The following is a 25,858-nucleotide window of genomic DNA, read 5'->3' as shown; positions in this document are numbered from 1 at the left end:
AAAGATTGAGGGCAGGAGGACAAGTGGGCAGCAGAGGATGAGATGAATTAAATAGTGTCACTGACTCAATGGACATGAATTTGAGCAAACTCCTGGAGACAGTGAAAGACAGAGGAGTCTGGCGTGCTGCAGTCCTTGGGGTCACAAAGAGTTGGACATGACTTAGCGACTGAACAGCAACCACCAGCACCTCCAGCTCCTGCTCCCCAGATCCTACAGTGGCAACTCAATCACAGGAAGGACCGTGAGCTTTGAAACCAGTCCTGCAGTGGCCCTTTCTTTCCAGGAGACTGTCGACTGACTGTCAAATCTTTGGGAGCCTCATTTCTACCTTGTCTGCAAAAATGGAGATAAAAGAGATCTACTTGGCCGAGTAGATACTGAAAATTTAAGTCAAAGGACATATTTCTGGGGACTCTCTCTCTTGGTGTTTTCTGGAAGCTCCTGCCCTCACACACAGAACCCTGAACTGAACACGGTGAGAGTTAGCAACAGGACGATGTGTTGTGAAGAGACATCTCTCAGGTCTCTATGCTAAACCCACCGTGGCAGCCGTGATTTCAGGACTGAAGAGATGAGCAGGCTGGAAGGGGGTTTGTTTACCTGGACTGTCCCTCGAGGACCCGCCAAAGGGGTCTCCATAGCTTTCGTGTCCGGGGGGGATCCCGCTGAGCCCTGGAGGTCTTCCCCTCGAGTCTGATCTGGAGAAAGCCCATCACTGCTGCTGTCCTCCTCAAAGGCAAATGCATCCGCCGACTTGGAGAAAGTCACCTGGTTCCCTGAGGGAGGGGAAGCCAAGAACTGGGTCAGCAGACAAGCTTCCAGATGTCGCCCCCATTCGGGGCACTACCAGCTGCCTTCAGAGTTCCCAGTTCAAGGAACCCCGGTCCCCTGCACTACAGGTAGATTCTTTACTGTCCGAGCCACCAGGGAAGCCCAAGGTAAGAGTGAAGGTAGATTTAAAATGATTTGGTCTCTCCTCTATTTACTCCGTAGAGGGGGATGTGCATTTATAAAAGTGGCATGTTTGGCGGGGAGGAATGAGTGACATACTAGAGGTCTATCATCACCTGTCAACCTTTACTTAGTGTTGATCCATTCCTGCACATTTTGTTATGTGAACCCCTATCTTTCTGGAGCTAAATCAGGGAAGATGAAGGAAAGAATGTGGGCCACTGGGGGAGAAGGCCCCCTGTCTCCCTCGGGCTTTACGAGGAGAGGTGAAGTTGATGTGACGGCGTGCCATTTGCATCGTGTTCACATACAAAGCAGGCACCCGGCACAAAATGTTTTGCAAACTTTGCTATTAAGGATAAGCCAAGGGAGCGCCTAAATTTAAATTTCTAAATGTCAGAAGAGGCCTAATGTCACCAGGGTGTACTGAAGCTCCATTCAACAAACGCATATCTGTTTATAAAAAGCCATAAATGTGTCTCAGAAACTGGAGCGTGATCTTTATTATTTTTTTTTAATTCTTTGGATTTTGTTGTTATTCCTCTTATCTTTCTGTCTATTTTGGAAATCCCCAGCGACTCGTACATGTTCAGATTCTTCCCCAGCAGGCTTCATGGTTTTGGGAGGGGAACCCAGGCCTGGGCTTGGAAAGTGGGGTTACCAGACCAGGTGGGACTGTGGTGACATCCTTGAATGTCCCTCCCATTTCTTAGTTACCAGATCTCCTCTCTTATTATCCAAGTGCAGAGTACAAAATGTGCCGAGGCCACAGAGCCCTCCTGACCCGCTTGCAGGCACAGCTCTTGGAAAGGAATTTATGTATTATCAGCAAGTTTTCCAGCCCGGTGTTCCGCAATCATGCTGACAAGAACTTTTGACTCAAGCTCTGGGCAGATAAGAGAGAGGAGCTCTCACTGGGGAGATTGGAAAGGAGCTGGAAGTAATGGAACAAACGTGGTTTGGGGCTTGTCACCGCCACCGCTGCTGGCATGTGTCCCGGACCCCCACTCAGACACGCAAGCGTCAAGTCAGGAGGGAGGCCGGGCAAGCACAGAGCGGCTGAGAACTCCAGTCGCTGGGCAGACTGCTAATCTGGAAAGGCTAGGGGACCAGCCCTGCTGCTTCTCGGCTTCCAGGATTCCTTATAAAACTCAATGCCACTTTTCTATGATTATAAAAGTAATTTTTACTTATAAAAATTCATTCGCACCATATGAAATGAACATAACAAGGTATATAATAATCCCACTTGCATTAATGATTTATTTCTTCTTCCGGATTTAATTCTATCCATATAGCAAGACACACACGGATTTAAAAAGCATTTCATTCAGTTAGGACTGGGTGAAAGAGACCATGCTGAAACTTGCTTTAAAAATATATATATATTTTTTAACTCCACAGTGCTTCTTGGAGATCTTTGCATGTGAACACATAGAGATGGGCCTCAATTTTTTGGTAACAGCTACATAGTATTCGACTGTCTTAACAGGAACTTTTAGTTTTCAATTTTTATTCCCCAAAGGGCCCTTATTTGTATCTATAAAAATTTGAAATAATAGAAAAGTGCAGAGAAGAATATAAAACATCTGTTCATGTATCATCTGAAATAAATACATGCCAGTATTTTTTATGTGTGTGTCAGAAACCGATTCATTTTCTAACAGAGGGTTATTTGACAAATGTCTGCTTTTTCTTTGCAATCATGGGTCACTTTTCTCTCCCATCTGGTCTCAGACCACTGCACCCCTGTCCCCATCCTCTATTTTAAGGGTCCAGAGTTAGATCACTCCCTCCCTTCTTTTCTCATGGCAAACCCTGGACTCTGCAAAGAAGCTCAATTTGTTTTTTTCACACAACATGAAGGAATTTTTATACTGTTTTCCCTTTCTCCAGGAGATTGTGTGATCTTCCCCGGCAGGTCCTTCTGGAAGCCTCTATGAATATGCTTCCATTGTAACTCAACCTGTTAATTTCTTTACTTTAGAAAACACGTTTTCACTGGCATTTCAACTCCTACTTCTGTTTGTGGAATTAAATAAAGGCTTTGTCCCGGGACTTCCCTTGTGGTCCAATGGCTAAGACTCTGCACTCCCGATGCAGGGGCACTGGGTTCGATCCCTGGTTTAGGAACTAGATCCCACGTGCCACAGCTAAAAAACCTGCAACAAGGATGGAAGATCTCATGTCCCACAACCAAGACCCGACAAAGCCAAGGAAGTAAATAGATACATATATCATTGTTAAAGAAGGCTTTGTCCCTGTTTAAAAGATGACATGTGTTATTCAGGGCCAGCTGGGCATAGGAGTTGGGGTTGAGTGGGTATTAAGTCTTCCTCACTGGCTTAAAACTCAACATTCAAAAAACGAAGATCATGGCATCTGGTCCCATCACTTCATGGCAAATAGATGAAGAAACAAAGGAAACAGGGACAGACTTTATTTTTTGGGGTTCCAAAATAACTGCAGATGGTGACTGCAGCCATAAAATTAAAAGACGCTTGCTCCTTGGAATAAAAGCTGTGACCAACCTAGATAGTGAATTAAAAAGCAGAGATGTTACTTTGCAACAAAGGTCCATCTATTCAAAACTATGGTCTTTTCAGTAGTCATATACAGATGTGAGTTGGACTATAAAGAAGGCTGAGTGCTGAAGAATTGATACTTTGAACAGTTGGAGAAGACTCTCGAGAGTCCCTTGGACAGAAAGGAAATCAAACCAGTCAATCCTAAAGGAAATAAGTCCTGAATATTCATTGGAAGAGCTGATGCTGAAGTTGAAGCTCCAATACTTTGGCCACCTGATGTGAAGAACTGACTCATTAGAAAAGACCCTGATGCTGGGAAAGATTGAAGGCAGGAGGAGAAGGGGACAACAGAGGAAGAGATGGTTGGATGGCATCACCAACTTGATGGACATGAGTTTGAGCAAGCTCTGGGAGTTGGTGATAGACCGGGGAGCCTGGTGTGCTGCGGTCCATGGGGTCACAAAGAGTCGGACATGACTGAGCGACTGATCTGAACTGATCCACAGAAATTGCAGCATTTTGTTGGGGTTTACTTGGTACAGGGCCTGAGTGCACAGCGACTCAGAGAGCCCAGAACTGACTGTGCTAGCCCCCAGGGGCTGTCAGCCTCCTCTGCCCAACAGAACTCTTGATGGCCGAGCATTAGCATCTTATATTCCCTCCCCACTTCCTTCAGTCTGAACAGGTATGGATCTTCTCTGTATGATCTGACCCTTCATGTGACAAAGAATTCACCCCCTGCCTCCCTGCCCCCCAACCCCCACTCCCCACTCCATACAAGAGTATTACATCTGAAACTCATACAAATGAGAGTGAATTAATTAAACCACAAAGTTGTCCAAGGGTTCTAACTCATGTAGAAATATCATAAGAAGGGTGGGGATGGAAAAAGAGAGAAAATTTCTCTTACTCCCTGACTACTCCCCTTCAATGACTTTAAGTGGAAAGATAACACATGATGAAAATAGTAGTTTGTGCAACTTCCCTGGGTGGGCCAGTGGCTAAGACTCCATGCTCCCAGTGTGGGGGGCCTGGGCTTGATCCCCGGTCAGGGAACTAGATCTCACATGTCACAACAAAAAAGATCCCTTGTGCCGCAACGAAGATGAAAAATCCTGTGTGCAACTAAGGCCCAGTGAGCCAAATAAATAAACAAACACTAAAAAACAAACAATTCCCCCCACCCCCCCACACACAAAAGATAGTAGTTCAAATCAGCAGTCCATTTAGCAGTGGCAGCAGTAATAGAAACAGTCAACTTGTGTTTGGCTTCAGAATGGCCCAGGAAGTCAGAGTAAGGACTGCAATCTCTCATCCCTGTTTTGTAGAGGAGGTCATCACAAGGTCCAGGCTGGCCCCAGTTCTCTAGAGATTGAGCTAAGACTGAAGGTCCAGCCTTCAGATGCTCAGAGTCCCAGCAGAGGGGGTGGCAAAATGGATTTTCCTCCAGGGAGGTTGTCAGATGTGTGTTGTTTCGGGAACATGTTAAGACCTGCTGGGCTGGTGGGTGAGGTGGGGCTGATGACGTAGAAATCAGCCGTGTCCCTTTTTCTGCACATGTGTGCTAAGGACAGCTCCATCCTTCACAACATCTTTTACTTGAGTTTTTGAGATCTGAGGGAATGAACGTGACACCCTGACCGTGAGAATAAAGGAGGCAGGGGATCACGACAGTCTTGTTGCCATTGTCTCAGAGAAGGCGTGGGAGGACTGTGGAGCCCTGCTGTCGTGGTCATAAATCAGCATGTCCTTTCCACTCTGACACTGTGAGTGCATGCTCAGTCACTCAGTCATGTCTGACTCTTTGTGACCCCATAGACTGTAGCTCGCCAGGCTCTTCTGTCCATGGGATTCTCCAGGCAAGAATACTGGAGTGGGTTGCCAAGCCCTCCTCCAGGGGACCTTCCGGACCCAGGGATCGAACACACGTCTATTACATCTCCTGTGTTGCAGGCAAATTCTTTACCACTAGTGCCACCTGGGAAGCTCAGCATGCAACAACTAATATGCAGGGCAGCCAAATTAATAAATAGGTATTTTTCAAAAATCAATGAGATAGCTTTCTTAAAATAAAAAAGCATTGAGGTTGACATATGTTATATGTTATTCACAAGGTTCCTGACACACAAGTGTCCAATCATTTCTAGCTGTTGTTATTATTATTGGTTTTGGTAGGAGTGTCTGCCTGTCTCAAGTTTACCATGATCAAAAATTTTAAAAAGACCACCCAAGAGGCAGTTGATCCTGTGGTTAGCTGTGCAAAAGTCAGCACAACTCTGGAGCCAGAAACATCAAGAGGTTCATTCTGGGAAAGCGAAGCAGACCTTCTCCAGAGCACAAGGGACATCGCAGGAAAGGCTGTGCGCTCCCCCCTCTCTTGCCTGGTTCAGGCCAGGCTCAGTGAAGAGGGACAGAGGTCACCTTATCTGGCTGCCGCAGGAACAAGCAGAGTCTATCAGCTCCGTGTTGTGACCCAGGGCCCCTGCTCCAATCTCCCGGGGCTCGCTGGGAGCTGCTGGAGTGTAGGGCGCTGGCTATTGTCCCTGGAGACACGTCGGGCCATGTGATGACAAGGACCCGCTTCGGGAAGTCCTGACATCACCCCGCAGCTATGCCCATAGGGCTGACTCCGGGCCTGGCCTCTTGGGGATCTCAGTCTGGCCCCTTGGCGCACCCCCACTCCTCTTTCTCTCTCTCGGAAGTGATTAGATGAATGAGTCAGTTGGACTTTCCTCTGTATAAACATTTAAAATTCCGAGATTACAGTAAGATAGTAAGGGTCCTGGTTACCTTGCCTCTGGATCCACACCACGGACTGGAGTGCAGGGGGTGGAACACGAGAACAAACTTCACTCGCTTATCTGTATGCAAGCCTGAGCGGTGCATGTATGAAGGCTATTTTAATTCTCGGTCAGCCCTTCTCCTAACATCCTCCTGGAAGAGGCGGAAGCCAAATCCACTTCCTGAGGGAGGAGGTGGTCGGGTGCCAGGAGCTAGTTTAAATGCAGCTTCCGCCTAAAGAGGTTCCTATACACTGAGGATACTACAGTCTGGAGGAGACTGATTGAACTGTCCAACAAAGGCCGTGGAGCCCACGGCTCTTGAAGGGGATCAGATGGCTTCAGGAAGAGAATAGGTGGACATGGGACTTTGGAGAAACAAGCATTCCTTTATCTCAAATTCCTGGCACTTTAGAAATTGACTTTATTAGGGGAGAATATATATACATGAAAATAAAAGTGTTAGTTGCTCAGTTGTGTCTGACTCTTTGTGACCCCATGGACTGTAGTCCATCAGGCTCCTCTATCCATGGGATTCTTCAGGCAAGAATACTGGAGTGAGTTGCCATGCCCTTCTCCAGGGAATCTTCTTGACCCAGGGACTTCTCTGGTGACCCAGATGGTAAAGAATCTGCCTGCAATGTGGGAGACTCAGGTTCCATCCCTACATCAGGAAGATTCTTGCCTAGGAACACCCATGGAGAGAGGATCCTGGCAGCCGACAGTGCATGGGGTTGCAAGGAGTAGGACGTGGCTGAGCGACTAACACGGTCCTTTCTATGTGCTGTGCTGTGCCTAGTCACTCAGTTGTGTCTGACTGTTTACATACATACATATTACAGTGTACATATTCATTTATGTACATGTATTGCTGAATCTCTTTGCTGTCTACCTGAAACTATTATAACATTGTTAATTGGCTATATTCCAATACAAAATAAAAAGTTTAAAAAGAAAAAAAAAGGAAACTGACTTTAAGTCTCTAGACAGACCCTGATGCTAAGGACTACAGGAGTTGGGAAAAACAGTTACGCTGCATCAGCACTTGTTCTCTATTGACCATTGAAACCAATTCTCCAGGAACAAAGAAGATTGTTAGGTGGGTAAAGATACATTAGCGTCATCTTAGAGCACCTGAACTTTCCTCCTTGACATCCCCGACCCCCAAAGCTACTGGCTTCCTGGTTCTCTTTTCCCACCACCTTTTTTAGAATCTTCCTCAGAAAAGTATTTATCACATGTTTCTTTCCCTCAAGGATCATTTGCACTTTGGAAATCCTTTCTCATTATGGAATGATAGATTCTGGTCATGAGAAAGTTATGCCAAAGCAAATGACCCCGCCATCTGGTTTAGGGGCCATGGTTGGTGTCTATTTGCCTTGAAAATGGATGATTAGAGAGTGTTGAGACTTCTAGAAGTCTGAAGGATGGCTGGATTCCTAGTAAACAAGAATTTTTGTTTTGTTTTATTATAAAGTCTTAGCCTTGTGGTTATAAGTGAGCTGAGACTATTGTAGGGTCTTTTAGAAAAAGGTACATGACACTTGTAAATGGATGATTTCTGGGCCATCCCCCAGGGACAGAAATGTTGCTTCCTGTGTTGAAAGGTTACAGTGATAGAAAGAATGACTTTATCTTTGAAAATGGGGCTGTATATTCTGAATCAGGCTTCACTGGCGGCTCCAATCATGAAAGAATCCACCTGCAATACAGGAGACCCAGGTTCAATCCCTGGGTCAGGAAGATCCCCTGGAGAAAAGAATGGCTACCCACTCCAGTATTCATGCCTGGAGAATCCCATGGACAGAGGAGCCTGGTGGGCTACAGTTCATGTATGGGGTCGCAAAGAGTCAGGCACAACTGACAGAGTGACTTTCACTTTCTTTTCATTCTGAATTGAGGGTTCACTTTTTTTAAAAGGAGCTGAAAAAACAAATTCAGGCATTCAGGTGGGAAGCCTGGCTCAATCCAAGGAAAAGAGGAGGACACTTTAGGGTGGAGGAGCTTGCCCCCTGGAGCAGGACACCAGGACCCTTTTATTGTCTAAATAGCTGGGAAAGCCAGCCGGGGTTCTCCTTTCCTCAAGCAGAAGCCAGGCCTCTGGACAATGACAGCTTCCTTGGTAGCTAAGGGATGCTCCTGGCAGTGAAGGAGATACTCGGATGACCAAAGAGAGGATTAACCAGCTCGGAGGAGAGCTCTCCAAACTGAGAGTGTGAAGTGCCGATGACCACACACAAGCAGAACAAAGCCAGGCTCAACTCCAGTGCACATCTTCTGGTCTCGCACGGTATCCCTCCCTTATGGCATTTGTTACATTCAGTGTTCTGGCCTGAGAGAGAGAGAGGCTGTTGGTGGTTTTCTAAGTAGGAGAAACAGGAAAACAGGTGTAGGCTGTGAGATGTAGCCACGAGGAAACCCCGAGTCAGTAAAATCAGAAAACCTGGTATTTACCATAGCTAGGACATGGAAGCAACCTAGATGTCCATCAGCAGATGAATGGATAAAGAAGTTGTAGTGCGTATATACATGGAATATTACTCAGCCATACAAAAGGAACACATTTGAGTCAGTTCTAATGAGGTAGATGAACCTAGAACCAATTGCATAGAGTGAAGCAAGTCAGAAAGAGAAAAATTGCATATATGTGGATCGAGAAGGATGGTACGGATGAACTCATCTGCAGGGCAGCAAAGGAGGCATAGACACAGAAAACAGACTTGTGGACACAGTGGGGAAGGAGAGGGAGGGGCGAATTGATAGAGCAGCATGGAAACATACACATTACCATATGCAAAATAGACAGCCAGGGAGCCCAGAGCTGGTGCTCTGTGACAACCTAGAGGGGTGGGATAGGGAAGGAGGTGGGAGGAGGGTTCAAGGATCGGGGGACATAGGTATACCTTTGGCTGATTCATGTTGATGCATGGCAGACAACAACACAGTATTGTAAAGCAATTATCCTCCAACTAAAAATAAATGAAAACCAAAACAAAAAAGAACCTAAAACACAAGCCCCCTTTTCTTTCACATCATATCACGGTAGCCCACACAAGCCTAAGTTTCCTCCAGCTGGAATCTGTAAACTTCTACCTGACTCAGAAAATAAACCTGCAGGCTGGAAGAGTGAAGGTTGGCTGGCACCCTGAAGGAGAGGAAGGTGCAGGGGGAAAGATTTGCTACAGTCACTCAGCTGAGGGCAAGGGTGGGGACATCTGCCAAGGAGAAGAAAAACCCCACAGTGGGGGCTGGTTCTCTGTCAACAGCCTCCTTGCGAGATGTTCTAGTTTATTTCATCTTCGTGTTGAAGAAAAATTGGTCTTGAATAAAACCTGGGCGGGGGGATGGGGAGGAAGACAGTGAGAGTTTCGCTCTGGAATTGGCAGAAACACAGACGCACAGCTGCGGAGGGAGCTGGAAAATGTAAACACATCTGGAAAGGCGCGTGGACCAAGGACGGAATATACACAGAGGCCAGGAGAACAATACACAGAAAACCACCACCCTGAGTTGCTGCTTTGCTGAGGGTGGAAGATGAGATCCAGAGAAGTGACAGCCAGGAGAGGGGTGGGGACCATCAGTGCCATTGGAAGGGTTACTCAGAGGGCTATTTCTACAGCTGGTCTCTGAGAAGCTTCCTCTGTCCCTATGACATGTCATAAGATAGATGACATGTCATAAGATGCCACTCATTTGAAAAGACCCTGATGCTGGGAAAGATTGAAGGCAGGAGGAGAAGGGGATGACAGAGGATGAGATGGTTGGATGGCATCACCAACTCAATGGACATGAGTTTGAGCAAGCTCCAGGAGTTGGTGATGGACAGGGAAGCCTGGTGTGCTGCAGTCCATGGGGTTGCAAAGAGTTGGACGTGACTGAGAGACTGAACTGAAGATGCCACTGCCTTGCTGGTAGAAACTCACGCACGTTGAAAGATTGCTGCTAAACAGGCTGACGCATGGGGGTTCCCTGGATGAGGTCAACCTCTGCCGACCTTTTCTCTAGCTTTTCCTTCTCTTTATTCTTCACAGATCCCTACCTCTGTTTATACATTATTCTCTTTGTTCTTTATACTTCCTTCCTTCCCCCCAACCACCCTCTACTGGGCACTCTGTACCCTGCACAACTTCTATTTTCACACCATTTATCACTTTTTATTAGGATATATAATTATTCACGGGTTTTGCTGATCATCTGTGTCTCCTGTGCTAGAATATAAGCTCTGCTAGAGCAGACGTTTTTGTAGGTTTTGTTCATTAATATGTCACAAATGCTTGAACAGTGCCTGACACACAGAAGATGCTCCATAAACATTAAATGAAGAAATGAATACGTGAAAGGGATCTCTTAGCAAGTCCATCAGTTTAAGTTTCCTTAGTCTTCTAAGTCTGTAGCTCTAGACCAAGACTTTCTTCTGCAGTCTAGTTTGGTTGAAAGCCCTGCTTACTGAACCCCTGCCCCTGGAGTTCCTGTGGACCCCTCAGCTCCAACATGAAACAGGAATTCATCATCTCTCCCCTGATCTGCCCCTCTGCTCACAGTCCCCATCTTGATACATGGCTGCCATTTAACTAGCTGACCAGCAGGGGAACCAAGGTTGGTCATCAGTGACTCTTCCATTTATCCACACTGACACATTCTACCAGTATCTAACAATGCATATCAAGTACTTCTCAGATGCTCTTTTTTTTTTTTTCTGTGCCCACAGCATGGCTGTTGTTCAGGCTCTTGACCAAAAGCTACTCATTAAAATTTATACCCCCCTCCCCCTTCCACAGTACAGAGATATTCCTGTGAAATTGCTGTTCCTTCCTTTCCTCTTCTCTGGCTAGATTTGGAGGATGATAAGGCTGCAGGGCACAGGTTGGCAAATTTATGGCTGGTGAGCCTGCTGTCTGTTTTTGTAAATAAAGTTTTATTGGAACACAGCCATGCCCATTTGTTTATGTATTGCCTGTGGTTCCTTTTCCACTACGATGGCTGAGCTGAGTTGTTGTGACAGCTCGGAGAGCTTGCTTACTCTCTAGCTCTTTAAGTTTGCCGCCTTTGTGCTAGGGGATGATGGAGCAGCAAGACCAAAGGAGTCTGTGTGCCTGAAACGTTTGCCATAGAAGAAAACCCTCTCTGGACCATTTATAAATAAGAAATAAATGTCTGTCAAGCAGCTGAAACTTTGTGGTTTGGTTAGCAGCTTCTGTTATCCCAACTAATAACAAAAGAGATGTAAAATTTGCAAATAAAATATTAGCAATTTCTAGGGGGGAAATATCCATGTAGGATTTATTTCCAGAAATACAAGGATGATTAAGAAAGGCAGTAGTATCACATTCCTAGAAGAGAGAAAGAAACTCAAATGGTCATCTTTTCATGAACGTGGAAAGCATTTTAAAAACTAAACATCCATCTTGCAAGCTACTCTTAATAATGGAATAGAACAAACACTTCCTTAGAATATCTGTTTATAGCAAAAGTCAGTATCATATTTAGAGGTGAATGACTAGAGAAATTCCCAAGGAAGACTGAATCAAACAAAAGTGTTATCACCAACATCACAAATAAAACTGGACTAACTTTTTGGCCAATCCAATATATAACATTATAATACTATTTTTGAACCACTGGCAATATAGCAATAATAATAATTTTCTTCTATGTAATATATCAATAATTATTAAATTATACAATAAAGCTGTATAATGTAAAGATATAAATTATATGTGTTTTATATAATTCATACATATTTTATAGGTTAGATACACACCTGTATATTTTATGTATAATAAAATATATATATTATTAGACTTATATAATATAGTCTATTGTTATCATTTATTTATCATTTACAAATACAAACAGGTAACTTATAAATAAAATACACAAAATTATATATAATTTGTGCTATGAATATACTGCATGTAACTTAAAATGATATTTTGCAATTTACTAATAATTCCATGATGTTTCTTTTCAACAACCAGCCAGTGTTTCCAGACAGAAAGGAGGAACAAACCAGAAGGCACATCTTCATTATTTGCAGATGATGTGATTATATATCCAAACAATTTAAGATAAAAATGAGAAACCACTGGAACTATTAAGAAAATCTTCAAAGTACCCCAGTTACAGAATAAACGTGCAAAATTAATAGGTTTCCCATACGCAAGCAATAACTGAGATGAATTTATTTTTGAAAACCTTACCAAGGGGAATTTTTAAAAAAGGCTCGTGTAGGTGAAAAGAGATACTATCTTTTTGCCACAGAAGAATTCATATAATTTAAACATATGAATTCACCGTGACTTAACCCATAAATTCACTGCAATCCCGAACAACATTCTAACAGGATCGAAGTTGGCATGTTACAAACTGATCCTAAATTTCACCAACCAGAAACTTAACAGAATAGCCAAGAAACATGAGAAAAATCAGGCCAATGTAAAAAAAAACTTGTGAAGACAGAGATCAAGACACATTATAACACAAACCACTAAAACTGTGGAAAAAAGAAAACTAAACCTTGTCTCTTAAACCACGCACTCTCATATATAAAAGTGTAAATACTTTTATATTTCAGCATAAAGACTGAAATATAAAAATGAAGTATAAACATGTTAGAAAATAGAATAGGTGAATAACTCCATTCTTGAGGTAAGAAGTGTTTTCAGTAAGCAGTAACATCCAAAAACTCAAAGAAAAAGATTAAGAGATTGAACTATACAGAAATTAAAAACTGCTACAGGTAAAATACACTACACAGAAAATCAAAAGACAAAGGACAGAAATAAAACAAACAAAAAGGTAAAGGACATGTTGACAAAAGGATGTGTAATATTTGTAACAGATAGAGGATCAGCTTTTTAAAGATATATTTTGTGTATATATATTTTTTTTTGGGGGGGGGGTGGAGGGGGCTTCCCTGGTAGCGCAGACAGTAAAGAATCTGTTTGCAATGTAGGAGACCTGGGTTCAATCTGTGGGCTGGGAAGATTCCCCTGGAGAAGGAAATGGCTATCCACTCCAGTATTCTTGTCTGGACAGTTCTCTAGACAGAGGAGCCTGGCGGGCTACAGTCCATGGGGCGGCAAAGAGTCAGACACAACTGAGTGACTAACACTTTTCAACCCACAGAGCCCAAACTGGGCTTAGCGCCCAGTTCTTCCCACTCAGGTCCAGTGCTCTTTCTGTTCTGCCAGTCTCCACCCCTTTAAAAGAGGGAACCAAGGAGCACCATGACTCCAGAGTGATGGATCCCCATGGGGGAGATGTTCTGACCTGCTTGACCAGAACCACCCTGGTCTATGTCAACCTGACGTTGGAGGCAGGTGGCTGGGAATTTCTTCCTTGTTCCTGGGATTTCTGGAAACATTTTGGGACAGTAACCCCTGGATAGACTCTTGTTTAGTGACACACCTTCACCCCCAGGACCCCAGCACTTCAGAGCCACGGCTGCCCTCAGATCCCAGCACGGAGGAAGCCTGCCATTGGAGCTAATTACCTTTAATGGCCTCTTTCACAGCAGAGTCCACAGGGAGTATGTTCTTCTCCACCAGCTCCAGCGGCCCCGGCCGGAGAGCAATCTTTTCGTTGAGGTCATCTGCGAGACGGGCTCTTTTCAGCTTCATCTGGGCAGTTGGAACCGATCTCTCTGCAGTGGAAGCTGAGGGGTTAAAATCAAGAGGATTGGCTCTAGAATTTAATATCATTTTTGTGGTTTTATTTTTATTCTGTTTCTTGCTTCTGTAACCCAAACACTCTGACACATTGTATGCAGCCATCCTAATAATTTTTTGATGCAATCATCCTCCTTTCACATGGATTAGCAGCAAAGACTAGACAGTTCCAAATATAGGCAAATTGAAGAGCATAGAAGTGTTAGACAAACTGGCTTTGTGAGGATTTCGGGAGAAAAATGTGCGATTTGTCGATTCTGTAAGCAAACAGTCCACAGGGCCTGCCTCGTTTACTGACTTTAAACGACAGCATTCACATGCCCATCCAGTCTGTATGCGCTTCCCTGGTGGCTCAGCTGGTAAAGAATCTGCCTGAAATGCCAGAGACCTGGGTACTACCTGGCCCATGATGAGCTGGCAGTAAATATTATCTATTGTTATAATTGGGGCTTCCCTAGTGGCTCAGTGGTAAAAAAATTTGCCTGCAATAAAGGAGATGCAGGAGATGCAGGTTTGATCCCTGGGTTGGGAAGCCCCTGGAGAAGGAAATGGCAACCCATTCCAGTATTCTTGCCTGGAAAATCCCGTGGATAGACAGCCTGGCGGGCTACAGTCCTTGGGGTTGCAAAAGAGTCAGACACAACTGAAGGGACCTAACAATCCGATTCAATTGTAATAATTGCGATAGCATGACTTCTTAAGGGTTTCAGACCTGTTGAGGTTGTGATACTAACTGATTCAAATGTCCTGATCTGGTTGTAAAAGAGAAACAATTTTGGAGGGAAATGGTTATTTAATTAAACAGGGATTTAAAAAAAGAATATACCCAACAGGCAGCTCAGCTTCTCATCACTGGGAGGGTGAGAACGATCACTGACAAGCTCTAAATCACTCTTTATTCCTCTCTGGGCGGGGCCCTGACTTATTTCTGTGCAAGAACATGGAAGAGAGTCTTGAAAGCCAGTTGTTGCAATAAGGCAGAACCGGAAGTTAGGGTTCCATGAGAGTTTGCCGCTTTCTGCTCAACTCTGAAAATTTAGAAGGTGAGATCTTTCCAGACCTCATAGTACCACTGTTCTATTCATGTGTGTGTGTGCTCGGTTGCTCAGTTGCATCCGATTCTCGGGGCTCATAGCCTGATATTTTAATTCAAGATGGTAATGATGCAACAGATAACATTCCTTTTTTGATTATGTATTCTTATACATATATATTGCTGGAAGTGTAGAAAATGTTAAAAAAATTATGCAAAAGAAATGAAAGCATTGGGAAACCTCCTCCACTTAGAATCTACTGTTTTTAATAATTGGGTGTATTTCTTAATTACTTACACAGTATTTATTGTTAGGTCTTTGTCTTTTCATCATAGAATCTGACTATAAATACAATTTATGTATATACTTTGCTTTCCTGAATTCGACTGTGAATATAGTTTTGTTTTCTGGTCTCCTCAGTAAACATCATTTGGTAAGCCTTGCATGCTCAGCTGCTTCAGTCGTGTCCAACTCTTTTGTGACCCCATGGACTGTAGCCCGCCAGGCTCCTCTGTCCATGGGATTCTCCAGGCACGAATACTGGAGTGGGTTGCCATGCCCTCCTCCAGGGGATCTTCCCAACCCAGGGATCGAACCTGAGACTCCTGCTTTGCAGGCAGATTCTTTACTGCTGAGCCCCGGGGAAACTCTTTCAAAACTAAACATTTATTACTGGTATGAAGGATGGACATTTTAAAGGAAGTTGATATATGTTGGCCATGCCCTGTGTGCGCAGAGAAAGCTGAGCAGTGGTGCAGCTCAGATTGGACCCCAAGTGTGGTACCTTCTGGGGCCACCATATGGCTTCTCGATTTGACCATCAACATGGCCTCGAATGACTAGGTGACAGCTCAAAAACCACTTCAGAATGGAAGTGGCTCCTTTCTAAGCGGACTCAGCCACTGTGCAGAGACAAAGAACCTTGAGCAATGGTCCGTGTTCCCTCTCACCGACGGTACTGCTTTAATGATCTCGAGCAGCCCTACCTTGGAGTATGTGCATTTTCACCACGGCTGCACGGTCGGACCTGCTTCTTGCCTTGCGCTTCAGGGTGTCTTCAGCCTGTTGGACACGAACATGGAATCAATTCTACTCTCAGTATCATACAGCCGAATCATCTAATTTTAACTTTAAAAGAAACCCCTTTTCTCTCAAAAGGAAAAAAGCATTACTTTCTTACAAATGAAACATGCAAATAACCCTGTTCTACATTCTGATGAAGGAGGACTCATCTAGTAAAACCTCTCTAGTAATTTCAGGATGGAGAAATAAGATAAAGAGGTCAAAAGCTTTGGTCCATCTCAGCGCTCCAAACTTAAAGGGCAGACAGGTACAATCCCATGGATGGAGGAGCCTGGTAGGCTATAGTCCATGGGGTAGCTAAGAGTCGGACACGACTGAGTGACTTCATTTTCACTCTTCACTTTCATGCTTTGGAGAAGGAAATGGCAACCCACTCCAGTGTTCTTGCCTGGAGAATCCCAGGGACGGAGAAGCCTGGTTGGGCTGCTGTCTGTGGGGTCATACAGAGTCGGACACGACTGAAGCGACTTAGCAGTAGCAGCAGCAGCAAAGTTTTTTTGATGATGGAGTTGTCTGCACAGACGGTGTGGGCTGTGGCAGAGCCATAACCGAACTTCAGGGCCCTCATTTCTGGGTTCTGATCTCAGTGTATTGGCCCCCAGAAGAGGGGTCTGGGGCTCACTCCAGTTCTGATGAAAGGCAGTTATTCTCCAGGCAGCAGGAAGCACAGCCTCCCATGAGCAGCCCTAGGGAGTCCTGGAGCTCCGCCCCTCTTCCCTGCTCCCCTACCCTCTCGCTAGCCACTAGGATTCTCTAGCAGTGGCCTCCCAGGAGAAGGAACTTGCTGGCCTTCCTTCTAGGTGCGCTGCTGATGCTCCCTAATTAGCACTTACGGTATCTATAAATTCAATTGCAGAGGCTTGCTCTGAAGGTAGAGAATACATGCTAATTTCCCCCCTCAAATGCTAAAAGAAAGAGAAATAAACAGAATTCCTTCAGCCTTCCATTGTTGTTTAGTCACTCAGTCGTGTCCAACTTATTCGACCCCACGGACTGTAGCCCGCCAGGCTCCTCTGACCATGGGATTCTCCAGGCAAGAATGCTGGAGTGGGTTGCCTTTTCCTTCTCCAGGGGATCTTCCCAACCCAAGGATTGAGCCTGCATCTCCTGCATTGGCAGGCGGATTCTTTGTCACTGAGCCACCAGGGAAACCTCTTCGCCTTTAAATAGCCTCAAATAAGCCAAGTATCCGCAGGCCTTATCCTACCACTGAATTGGATTTAAAATCATCTGTTCATCACTGAGAAACACCTGTTATGAAAGAGAGGCCAGCTTGCCAACCCACTTCATCTACCTCATTTCATGTCTCTGAAAACTCCTTGTAGGGATGCCCCTGCCGACATCAGAAAGACTGGGGACATCTTTTTTTTTAAAGCTCACCAATAGCACTTTCAAAGCCAACATCATTGATCCTATTTCCACAGTTTTCAGAGCCTAGGAGGAAGATGCCACACAGTGTGGGGGGAGGGGACCAGCCAATTGTAGGAGAAATTTGCCCAAACTTAGTACCTGGAGATCCATAGCCTGGAGTCTGAGATCAGAAAGATGGGAGGTTTGCAGAAAGTTACCTTGTCACTATCCAAACGTTTTCTTTGTTCATGGAATTCAGGTGGGCTTTTCAGGGCTGAAACAGAAAGATACAGACGTGAGCAGGGGGCCTTGGGGCCCGGAGCGGCGCGGCGGCGTTTGCCGGTGTGCTTGCTGAGCTGTGCACGGGGGCGGCGGGGAGGTGATCGCCTTCTTCAGGCCACAAGCAGTTGAAGAAGAAAGGCCTGGAGGTCACCAGCTTCCCCGAGGCCGGAGGACACAGAGAAAGGTGGACGTCAGCCTCAAACAGGAGGAGCAGCAGGGGCAGAATACGCAATAGGAAAAGGAGTGGCAGAGACGGGGCATTCCAAGATTCCGAAGAGGGGCAGGCCCAGGGGTGGGGACAGGTGATGCTCTAGTTTTAGGGAGATGGGGAGACTGGGGTGACCACCACTCTCTTTGACTTTGCCCTGCCCTTGAGTGCAGAAGTCTGGGTGGAGGTCAAGGTCAGTGGAAGGGCTGTGATCCATGTTGTGGGAGGTGACTTGTCCTTTTGGGTCAGGGAGGTGGCTGGTCGGGCAAGAACATGCAACAAAAGGGTGTTGAGAGAGAAGCACGGAATGAGACTTTGAGGGCTGGAAGGGACCTTGGAGATGGTAAAATAATGGGGAAACTTAAGGCCCCTGGAATGGGATTGACTCGCCCAGGGTCACACAGGTAGGGCTAGGAGCCAAGGTCCTCTGACCATCTAACTTCTCTTCAGCTGTGATGCTCAAAACACTGATGACCGGGAGACACGGGCACTGGGCCCTCACAGTCCACAGCAGCCAGGAACGACCTGGACCGGACGCCAGCCTCCTTCTCTCCACGACCCCACTGCTTTTCCTCCTACCAGCTCCCAGCAATGCCTCATGGGGATGAACTTTTGGCTTTGCTTTTGCAAAAATCTGCCTTTTCGTTGCCTTTCCTGATCCCCTGGAACAATCACAACCCAGAGCCATAAACAGTAACTTTTCATCAGAAGTGATGAGGTTGATCAGCGGTTGCAGAATTGCGTCGAATATTCTCTTGGACTGGAGGTCTGAACAAGTGGGTGGATCACGTGATCCAGAATTCTAATATTACTTCAACAGATGTCAACTCACAAGCTGCAGGCAAGGAAACAGTCTTCTAAACTTTGACTGGCATAAACAAACAAACAAAAAATTGGATATCTAACCAGATGGACACTTGTGTGTGAATGTGTGAGCATGTGCATGCGTGTGAATGTGTGTGTCTCATTCAGCCTCAAAACCATGCCTCATGTGAGCCCAGCTCTTGGACGGGCTTGTTGGAGAGAAGGGAGACTCCACTCTGGGTCCTGGCAGCTGGTCAAGCCCATTATCCTTGGATATTGCTTGGGGAGCTTGAGGAGCTACTGAGGCATCTCTCTCTAGACTTTCCTGTCTCACCCAAACTACTGCAGAGTTGACCAAAGGAACAGGCAGACTGGTCCCAGCTGGCTGCCTTGTGCCAAGGAGACTGGACAAGTCCTTTTCTCCTCAATTTGACCAGAGACTAAGGGGCTTCCTTTTTATAGGAGAAAAAAAAATAAATTGTTGCTTGACCACCACATCTCCCATCGATCTAACACCTCCAGTTTCTCTTTGCTGCTTTTCACTCTTAAAAGGAACCTCTCTGCCAACTCTGCCCTTTTCAATGGCCTCTTTCCCCTCCCCTGTCCCCTGACTCAGTGGCTCTGGAAAAATGTGACGGTCTGCTGCATTGCTCATACAGTTTCTCTGACTTGGGTCTGACCCCCATCCTGAGTCAGGAGGCTTGTCTTTATTTGCCTTTGATCACAGCTGCAATTTACACTGATGGAGTTCTGAAACCATCTGCTATTTCCCCAGGCAACCAGATCCTACAAATCTGCTTGAGGGCCACTGGGTCCTGGTGAGCCTGTACCATCTGAACCCATGGGTCTTCACCTCTGTCCAACAGTCTGGTGGTCACCTAGGTATTATAATACTGATGTGGCTTAATCCCTTCCACAATCCAGAAAAGGAATTGATTTTAGTGTGGCCTTCCTTACTAAGTCATTAAAAAGAGTGACATAACTTTTTCCTTAAGAAGCAACCCTAAGGGGACAGCATGAATCTATCTTGAGATGGCTCTTACATTCCAAACTCAATTGGTTTTAATTGGGCTTAGGGTTTAGGGGGAATTTATCTGCTTCTCTTATCCCTGAGGCTTTTCAATTCTTATTAGTAGAGCTTATTAACTCTTCCACGAAATGCTGCATTTCCTGTATCTTAAAGTTACAATTCATCACTCTTTGGTGGTAACAATTCCCCTGTGAAATGACTGAATAGTCCAGTTCTCTGATGCCAGGCACACAATGGTCTTCTGGAACCTTCTGCCACAGGGTGGGAGAGGCTATGACCATTCAGCAAGGACTTGGGAAGGAAGCTAAAAAGATTCACACACTGGGTTATACCCCATGCTCTTCTTTCTAGGACTTAAAAGATGTTACATGGGGCACTGGGTTGGCCTGCCATGGCCTCTGTGACATGTATCTTTTCTGGGATTCCAGAGAAAAGAGGGTTTCATCCCCTCCCCCCAAGGGCCAAAGAAAGTGAAACTGCATTCCTGTGTACCACATTGACTTTTTGGAAAATCCATGAAGGACCTCCTCTGCTGACAGCCCTGGGAGTATCAAATGGCAACATTTTGTATTTAAGGGACATTGACATTTAGGATTGAAAAAGGAATTTGGATTGCTAAATAAAAAAAAATAAGTCAATGTGATTCCAAATTAAAATACGGTTGTAAATTCAGTCAGCCACACGTCTCGCTCATCCCCTGGGAAGAAGATGAATCGCTTCTCACAGGGGAATTCATGTTCTCGATGAGGAGTTTAGTCACGGGCTATTCCTATTTCTGTCTGCGCAGCTCTGGCTAATTTGGGTCAGCTGTGTGTATAAACATTTGCTTACTTAGAGCTCAGGAAAAGATCCCAAGATATGAACAGACCTCCTGCGGTGGCCCCCTGCTTCTAACCTCCTGCCTCCAACAGGGACCCGGAAAAACGAGAAAACAGTCTGGAGGGCCGTTGACAATCTGTTAAGGGAGAGAAGCCTGGGGCTGGTGGCAGTTCTGATGGTGGAGGCGGAGCCTGCCTTCTCCCCTTCGGCTTGGAGGGGAGAACCCAGCTCCTCCTCTGGTGTACGGGTCAGGACCAAGAGGCTGCGTCCAAGAGCTGGTGTTCTGGGGCAGCAGCTGGGGCAGTGGTTCCCAAAGTGTGGCCCTGGACCAGCATCTTTGGCATCATCTGGAAACCTGCCAACAGTACCAATTTTCAGGCCCCACCCAGACCTACAGAATCCAAAGCTTGGGTGAGAGGCAGAGGGACAGAGGGTCTGTGTTCGGACAAGCCCCCAGGGGGATTCTGGTTCTCTGGCATTTCCATGGCAAGTAGGTCCTGATCTGTAGATGGGAATCAGAGGTACTTGGGAATCAGAGACTTCAAAAAGGGGTGCCTGATGTCTACGACTGATTTCTCAGTATTTCAAAGAGCTGAAGAAAAAGGGTGTGTTTGTCCAGAGAAAGGCTGCTTAGTTTCATGAAACTGCCACTTTTCATAGTTGCTGCCTAGAAGCAGAACAACTTGGTTTAGAACTGCTTGTTCTCATCAAAAAGCACTGGCTGGTAAGTTTATATGCCATTAATTAATCAAAGACAGATATATGGATAATAATTCATATATATAGGGGTTTGGGGGGAGGAAGACACAGCTGATTTACATACAAGCTCTACAATAGTCATGGGTATAATTAAAGAAGTCTTGGGTGACTAAAGTTTTGGGAGCCATCCCTCTGGGTTCTGTCCTTGCTTTACCATCTACTTCTGGTGCAGCCTTGAACAAGTCTGAGAGTCTTCCCATGTTCTCAGTTTCCCACTTACAAACAGGTTTAGCAATGCTTGTCCTCTTGACTTTGCTTTTTTTTTTTTGGTCATGCTGTATGGCATGGGGGATCTTAGCTCACCAACCAGGGATCGAACCTGCACCCTCCTGCATTGGAAGTGCAGAGTCTTAACCACTGGACCACCAGGGAAGTCCATTGGCTTTGCTTTTAAAGACAAATTGGACCAGGAGTATTTTTCTTCCAAACAAATGGGATCCATGGTATGCATGTGTGGTTAATACTTTGGAAACTGTCTCATCTCTTTAGGGTGACAACAGATGGCCCATTCAGGACCCAAATGATAGTCTCAGGGAGCCTGAAAAGATTGCCTTTTCCCAATGGACCTTTGTAATATTACAGCCTGGCTTGCATGCTCAGGGAATGCAATGCCTTCTACACAAATACTCCGAAATTTCTCAGAAGGGTCCACAGATACATACATTCATGTGATGCCTGCATTGCTAGATCACTAATTTCTAAGGAGCAAGGAACTAGAGATGAAGCAAAGAGTTGGGGGAAATAGAGAAGTTAGGATTTTGGACCCAAATGGGCTTGGTATGAAAACCGAGGAGGCTTTTTTCTCACTCCACATTTGAGATGTTAGGAGGGAGCGAAGGGGGACAGATGAAACCCTTGTGCGTGTTCTGCTCAAACAGCCAACAGTGGGGGGTGGGGAGGCGGTGCTGTGGGGAGAAGCCAAGTCAGATGAAGGCATTGAAGAAAGGAAGGAAGGCTCTGCCCCGCCAGCTTCTCAAAACTATCAAGACGCTGCGTGTGCTGTGGGTGCAGGGACCGGCCCGTGACGCCTCTCGCTATTCAGGAGGAGGACCAGAGAATCCAGGGATTTACCAAGGCTTTGCCGTAAGTATGCGGCTGCGGAGGCCTGGATTAGTCTGCAAAACAAATAAAGGCAGCACCATTCACACACAGCTCATTGTATCTTTCCATTCATCGACATCCATCAGACCACGGAACCAAGCTGCCCAGATGCTTCTTTCTGGCCAGCGGGGCTTTCTTTGAGTCTCGGCGAAGTCGTAGCCTCTTGGGCGCCCCCTGGGCTTCTGTAATCGACTTCAGTTCTCTAATGCCGTTTTCTGGATTCCAGGAGAATCAACTCAATGTTCCTGCTTCTCTCCCCTGGATTCATAGAGATCAGCCCCAGTGTACTAGCAGAAGGAGAGAGAAAGTCATTTCTTTCCTTCAGGTCTCCCAGAAACCTACTCCATGTAGTTGTGAGATGTTGTCCAATATTATTAACAGGCATAACTAAGCAAGAGAATTGGGAGAACATTCTAGACGGTAAGCTCTTTGAAACAGAATTCACGTCTAACTCCTCTGTGTTCCATGGGGCTTTTCTCCCAACAGACGGTCAAAATATCTACTGAACTGCTCTATGACTTTTTTTTTTCATCGAACACTCAGAGCTGAATCTCTTTCTGCACTAAGAATTCTGAAGGGGTTGGAATAAAATAGTATTTAAGATTCAACTCAGGAGATATGTGTTAGTCACTCAGTCATGTCCAACTCTTTTGTGACCCCATGGACTGTAGTCTGCCATGCTCCTCTGTCCATGGGATTCTCCAGGCAAGAATACTGGAGTGGGTTGCCATTTCCTTCTCCAGGGGATCTTTCCCACCCAGGGATCGAACCCACGACTCCTGCTGTGCAGGCAGATTCTTTACCATCTGAGCCACAGCATTTACCCTCCAACCCAGGAGATTGGTGCCCAAAGAGAAGAATGTAGTGGAGAAAACCTGCATGAGAAATGATGAGCAGACCTGAGCCTGCCCACAGGAGGTTGGGCTGTGTCCCAAAACAAGAAAAAATAAGAGAACCCTGATGTCCTCTTGCAGCCTTGAGCCTGATGGGGATGGTGGCAGAGCCATGCTTCTGAATTCCAGTTGATGGTGGCAAGTAGGCAATTTGAAACTTTCCTCTTGAGATTCAGAGGTGGGATTCTGGAAGGGAGTCTGAACCATAAATTCTTAAGTAATATTTCTACACTACTGTTGAGAGGCTAGTTCATCAGCTTTCCTGACTCTTTTGAAAATGTGAACTCCACCATTGATACTATAAATGTGAAAGCAGTCTTAGAAGCCAGCCTGGGGGTGTACTTCTGGCTGAGAGCACTTTCGTACTGTTTAAAGGGGCTCTGTGCTGGCTGCTACTCCAGGATCAAGAGATGCAGGTTTTGGCCTCAGCTGCTGCAACAGGAGGGGACTGCAATTTCTTCTTTTTGCAATGGGCAATGGCCTTGGGTCAATCTAATGCACAATTCAAGAATAATTCTATCCAAGGCGAGCAGGTATTTCTGTGAACAAACTAAACCAGCAGGGCTACCTGGTAGTAACGGAAGGACAATGAACAATTCACCTGGCCAGCAGCTCTCCACTTGAGCAATTTATAACAAGTTTGAAAACTCAGGGGGAGCACTGCAGTTATTTCGGGTGTTATGGACAAGGTGAGGCTGTGTTATCATTTTACTGCGCGTGCATTTAAAGTCTCGCGGTTCCAGTTTGTAAATAGGACCGCTCTGGGCTCTGGCTTTGGGATGTTTGACGCATCTCTGAGGCCTCTCCAATCTCAGCTTCATAAAGGTTAAAGGCAGTGAGACGGGGACTAGGGCAGGGTTTTCAAACTCTGTTTGAAGAGGACCCTGGGGAAGAGAAACAGGGTTATCTAAGAGGAGTGACGGGGGCCAAGTGAGTGGGGCAGAGGCCCCTGACCCTGTTCCAGCCAGTATGTGTGTGTGTGTATACACACATAATACACAATATATTTAACTATTAAAAAACACCCCAAATCATCAAATTAGGTGATCTCCAATGACTACCGGCTTTGATTCCCTATGTTCTACTCACTTTCTTCCTCCTTTCCTCTTTTCTTCTGCTTCAGAAAATTCAAATGATAGAAGGAAGACATAAAAAGCCCTCTTGGGAAATATAACTGGTCCCACTTTCTGTGTTTCTTGTCACCTTTTCCCCTAAAATCTTGAGCCTCTACAAAGTACAGCTGTGCTCACGGTGGTCCCCACAGCGCCCAGCATACCACCCTGCACAGAGTCTGGGTCATCTTGAAATATGTTGAATCTGATTGAGTAGAAAAGACCCAGAGACTGTGAGTTCCTGTTCCTTCTCTGGAGCAACTGCCTTTACACACGTGTGCCTGGTCGTGGTGGGGTGGCTGAGTAGAGAGACTAGTGTTTAAGCTCTGGGTCAATGGGGCCACCATCTGGGCTCCCCATCTCAGCAGGTGCAGAGGCTTGTCTGGGTCTGGCTTCCCCAGAAGTGCTAAGTCCCTGAGATCTAGGGGCCAGGCCTGCACTGGGCGGGTGCACCTGCTGTAGCTTTGACAATTTTCTACAGCAGAAGTGACGCCCTTGGAGAGGAGGTGGCTGAAGACTATGGGAAACTGATGCTGCTTAATCTACCTTTCTCATTTTGCTGAATTAAAAAGGAAATATCACTGCATGACTCATAGGACTTTCCCCAGCAACTGTCTTCAAGACACAATGGGCTATGAGTGCAAAATTTCTGTTAAGCAGTATTTCGTTAATATATACACTATCTGATTCTGGAAATCCTGGAGAAAAGTGAAAAAAAGTGAAAGTGTTAGTCACTTAGTCATGTCCAACTCTTTGCGATCCCATGGACTGTAGCCCATCAAGCTCCTCTGTCCATGGGGATTCTCCAGGCAAGAATACTGAAGTGAGTTGCCATTCCCTTCTCCAGGGGATCTTCCTGACCCAGGGATTGAACCTGTGTCCCCTGATCTGCAGGTAGATTCTTTACCATTTGAACCACTGGGGAAGCCCCACACTATCTGATTCTGGAAATCCTGGATAACAAAAGATTCTATTTCCTTTGGACCCTACTCTGCAAATGGACATTTAATTTGCATACCTTACATAGGGGTGTTATGTAAAAATGTGCCGTTAGATTCATTCCTGTTTTTATTAGGTGTCTTATTTCTGAAATTTAACTCCAGAAACTTAAAAAAAATTTTTATTTTCCTCCAAATGGCAGCTGCAAGACCCAGGTTTGGATTATTTAAACATGTAGGTTAAACTTTAAATCAGTTGTGAACAGCTTGAGCAAACGTAAAGATACTGGGTCTCTCTACTTCAATTTTCTTTCCAGAATCAAGGAAAGACATGTCCATGAAGGATTGCTGTTGTTATTGTTTAGTTGCCAAGTTGTGTCCGACTCTGTGGGACCCCGTGGACTGTAGCCAGCCAGGCTTCTCTATCCTTGGGGTCTTCTAGGCAAGAACACTGGAGAGGCTTGCCATTTCCTTTCCAGAGGATCTTCCTGACCTGGGGATCGAACCCGAGTC

General features: G+C 45.6%; 1 protein-coding gene across 4 annotated transcripts in view; it reads right to left on the bottom strand.

Annotated features, from left to right (window-relative positions):
• MYOCD (myocardin) overlaps window positions 1–25,858 on the bottom strand; it is a 91,859-nt gene that overhangs the window by 32,947 nt on the left and 33,054 nt on the right. For 2 of the 4 annotated variants that reach the window (XM_059878504.1, XM_010816079.4), the window contains exons 3-7: window positions 22,373–22,416; window positions 17,618–17,673; window positions 15,953–16,028; window positions 13,758–13,919; window positions 604–779 (exon numbers count right to left, since the gene is read on the bottom strand). In XM_059878504.1, the coding sequence (XP_059734487.1) occupies window positions 604–779; window positions 13,758–13,919; window positions 15,953–15,968 (354 nt within the window). In that variant the 5' untranslated portion in view covers window positions 15,969–16,028; window positions 17,618–17,673; window positions 22,373–22,416. The remainder of the gene's footprint in view (window positions 1–603; window positions 780–13,757; window positions 13,920–15,952; window positions 16,029–17,617; window positions 17,674–22,372; window positions 22,417–25,858) is intronic. The other 2 variants (XM_002695810.7, XM_015458753.3) reach the window with 1 other exon arrangement.

This window comes from Bos taurus, chromosome 19 (assembly GCF_002263795.3).
Source record: "Bos taurus isolate L1 Dominette 01449 registration number 42190680 breed Hereford chromosome 19, ARS-UCD2.0, whole genome shotgun sequence".
In the NCBI taxonomy this organism is placed as follows: Eukaryota; Metazoa; Chordata; class Mammalia; order Artiodactyla; family Bovidae; genus Bos; species Bos taurus.
The sequence above is the reverse complement of the archived record's forward strand: the minus strand, read 5'-3'. Positions and strand labels throughout refer to the sequence as shown.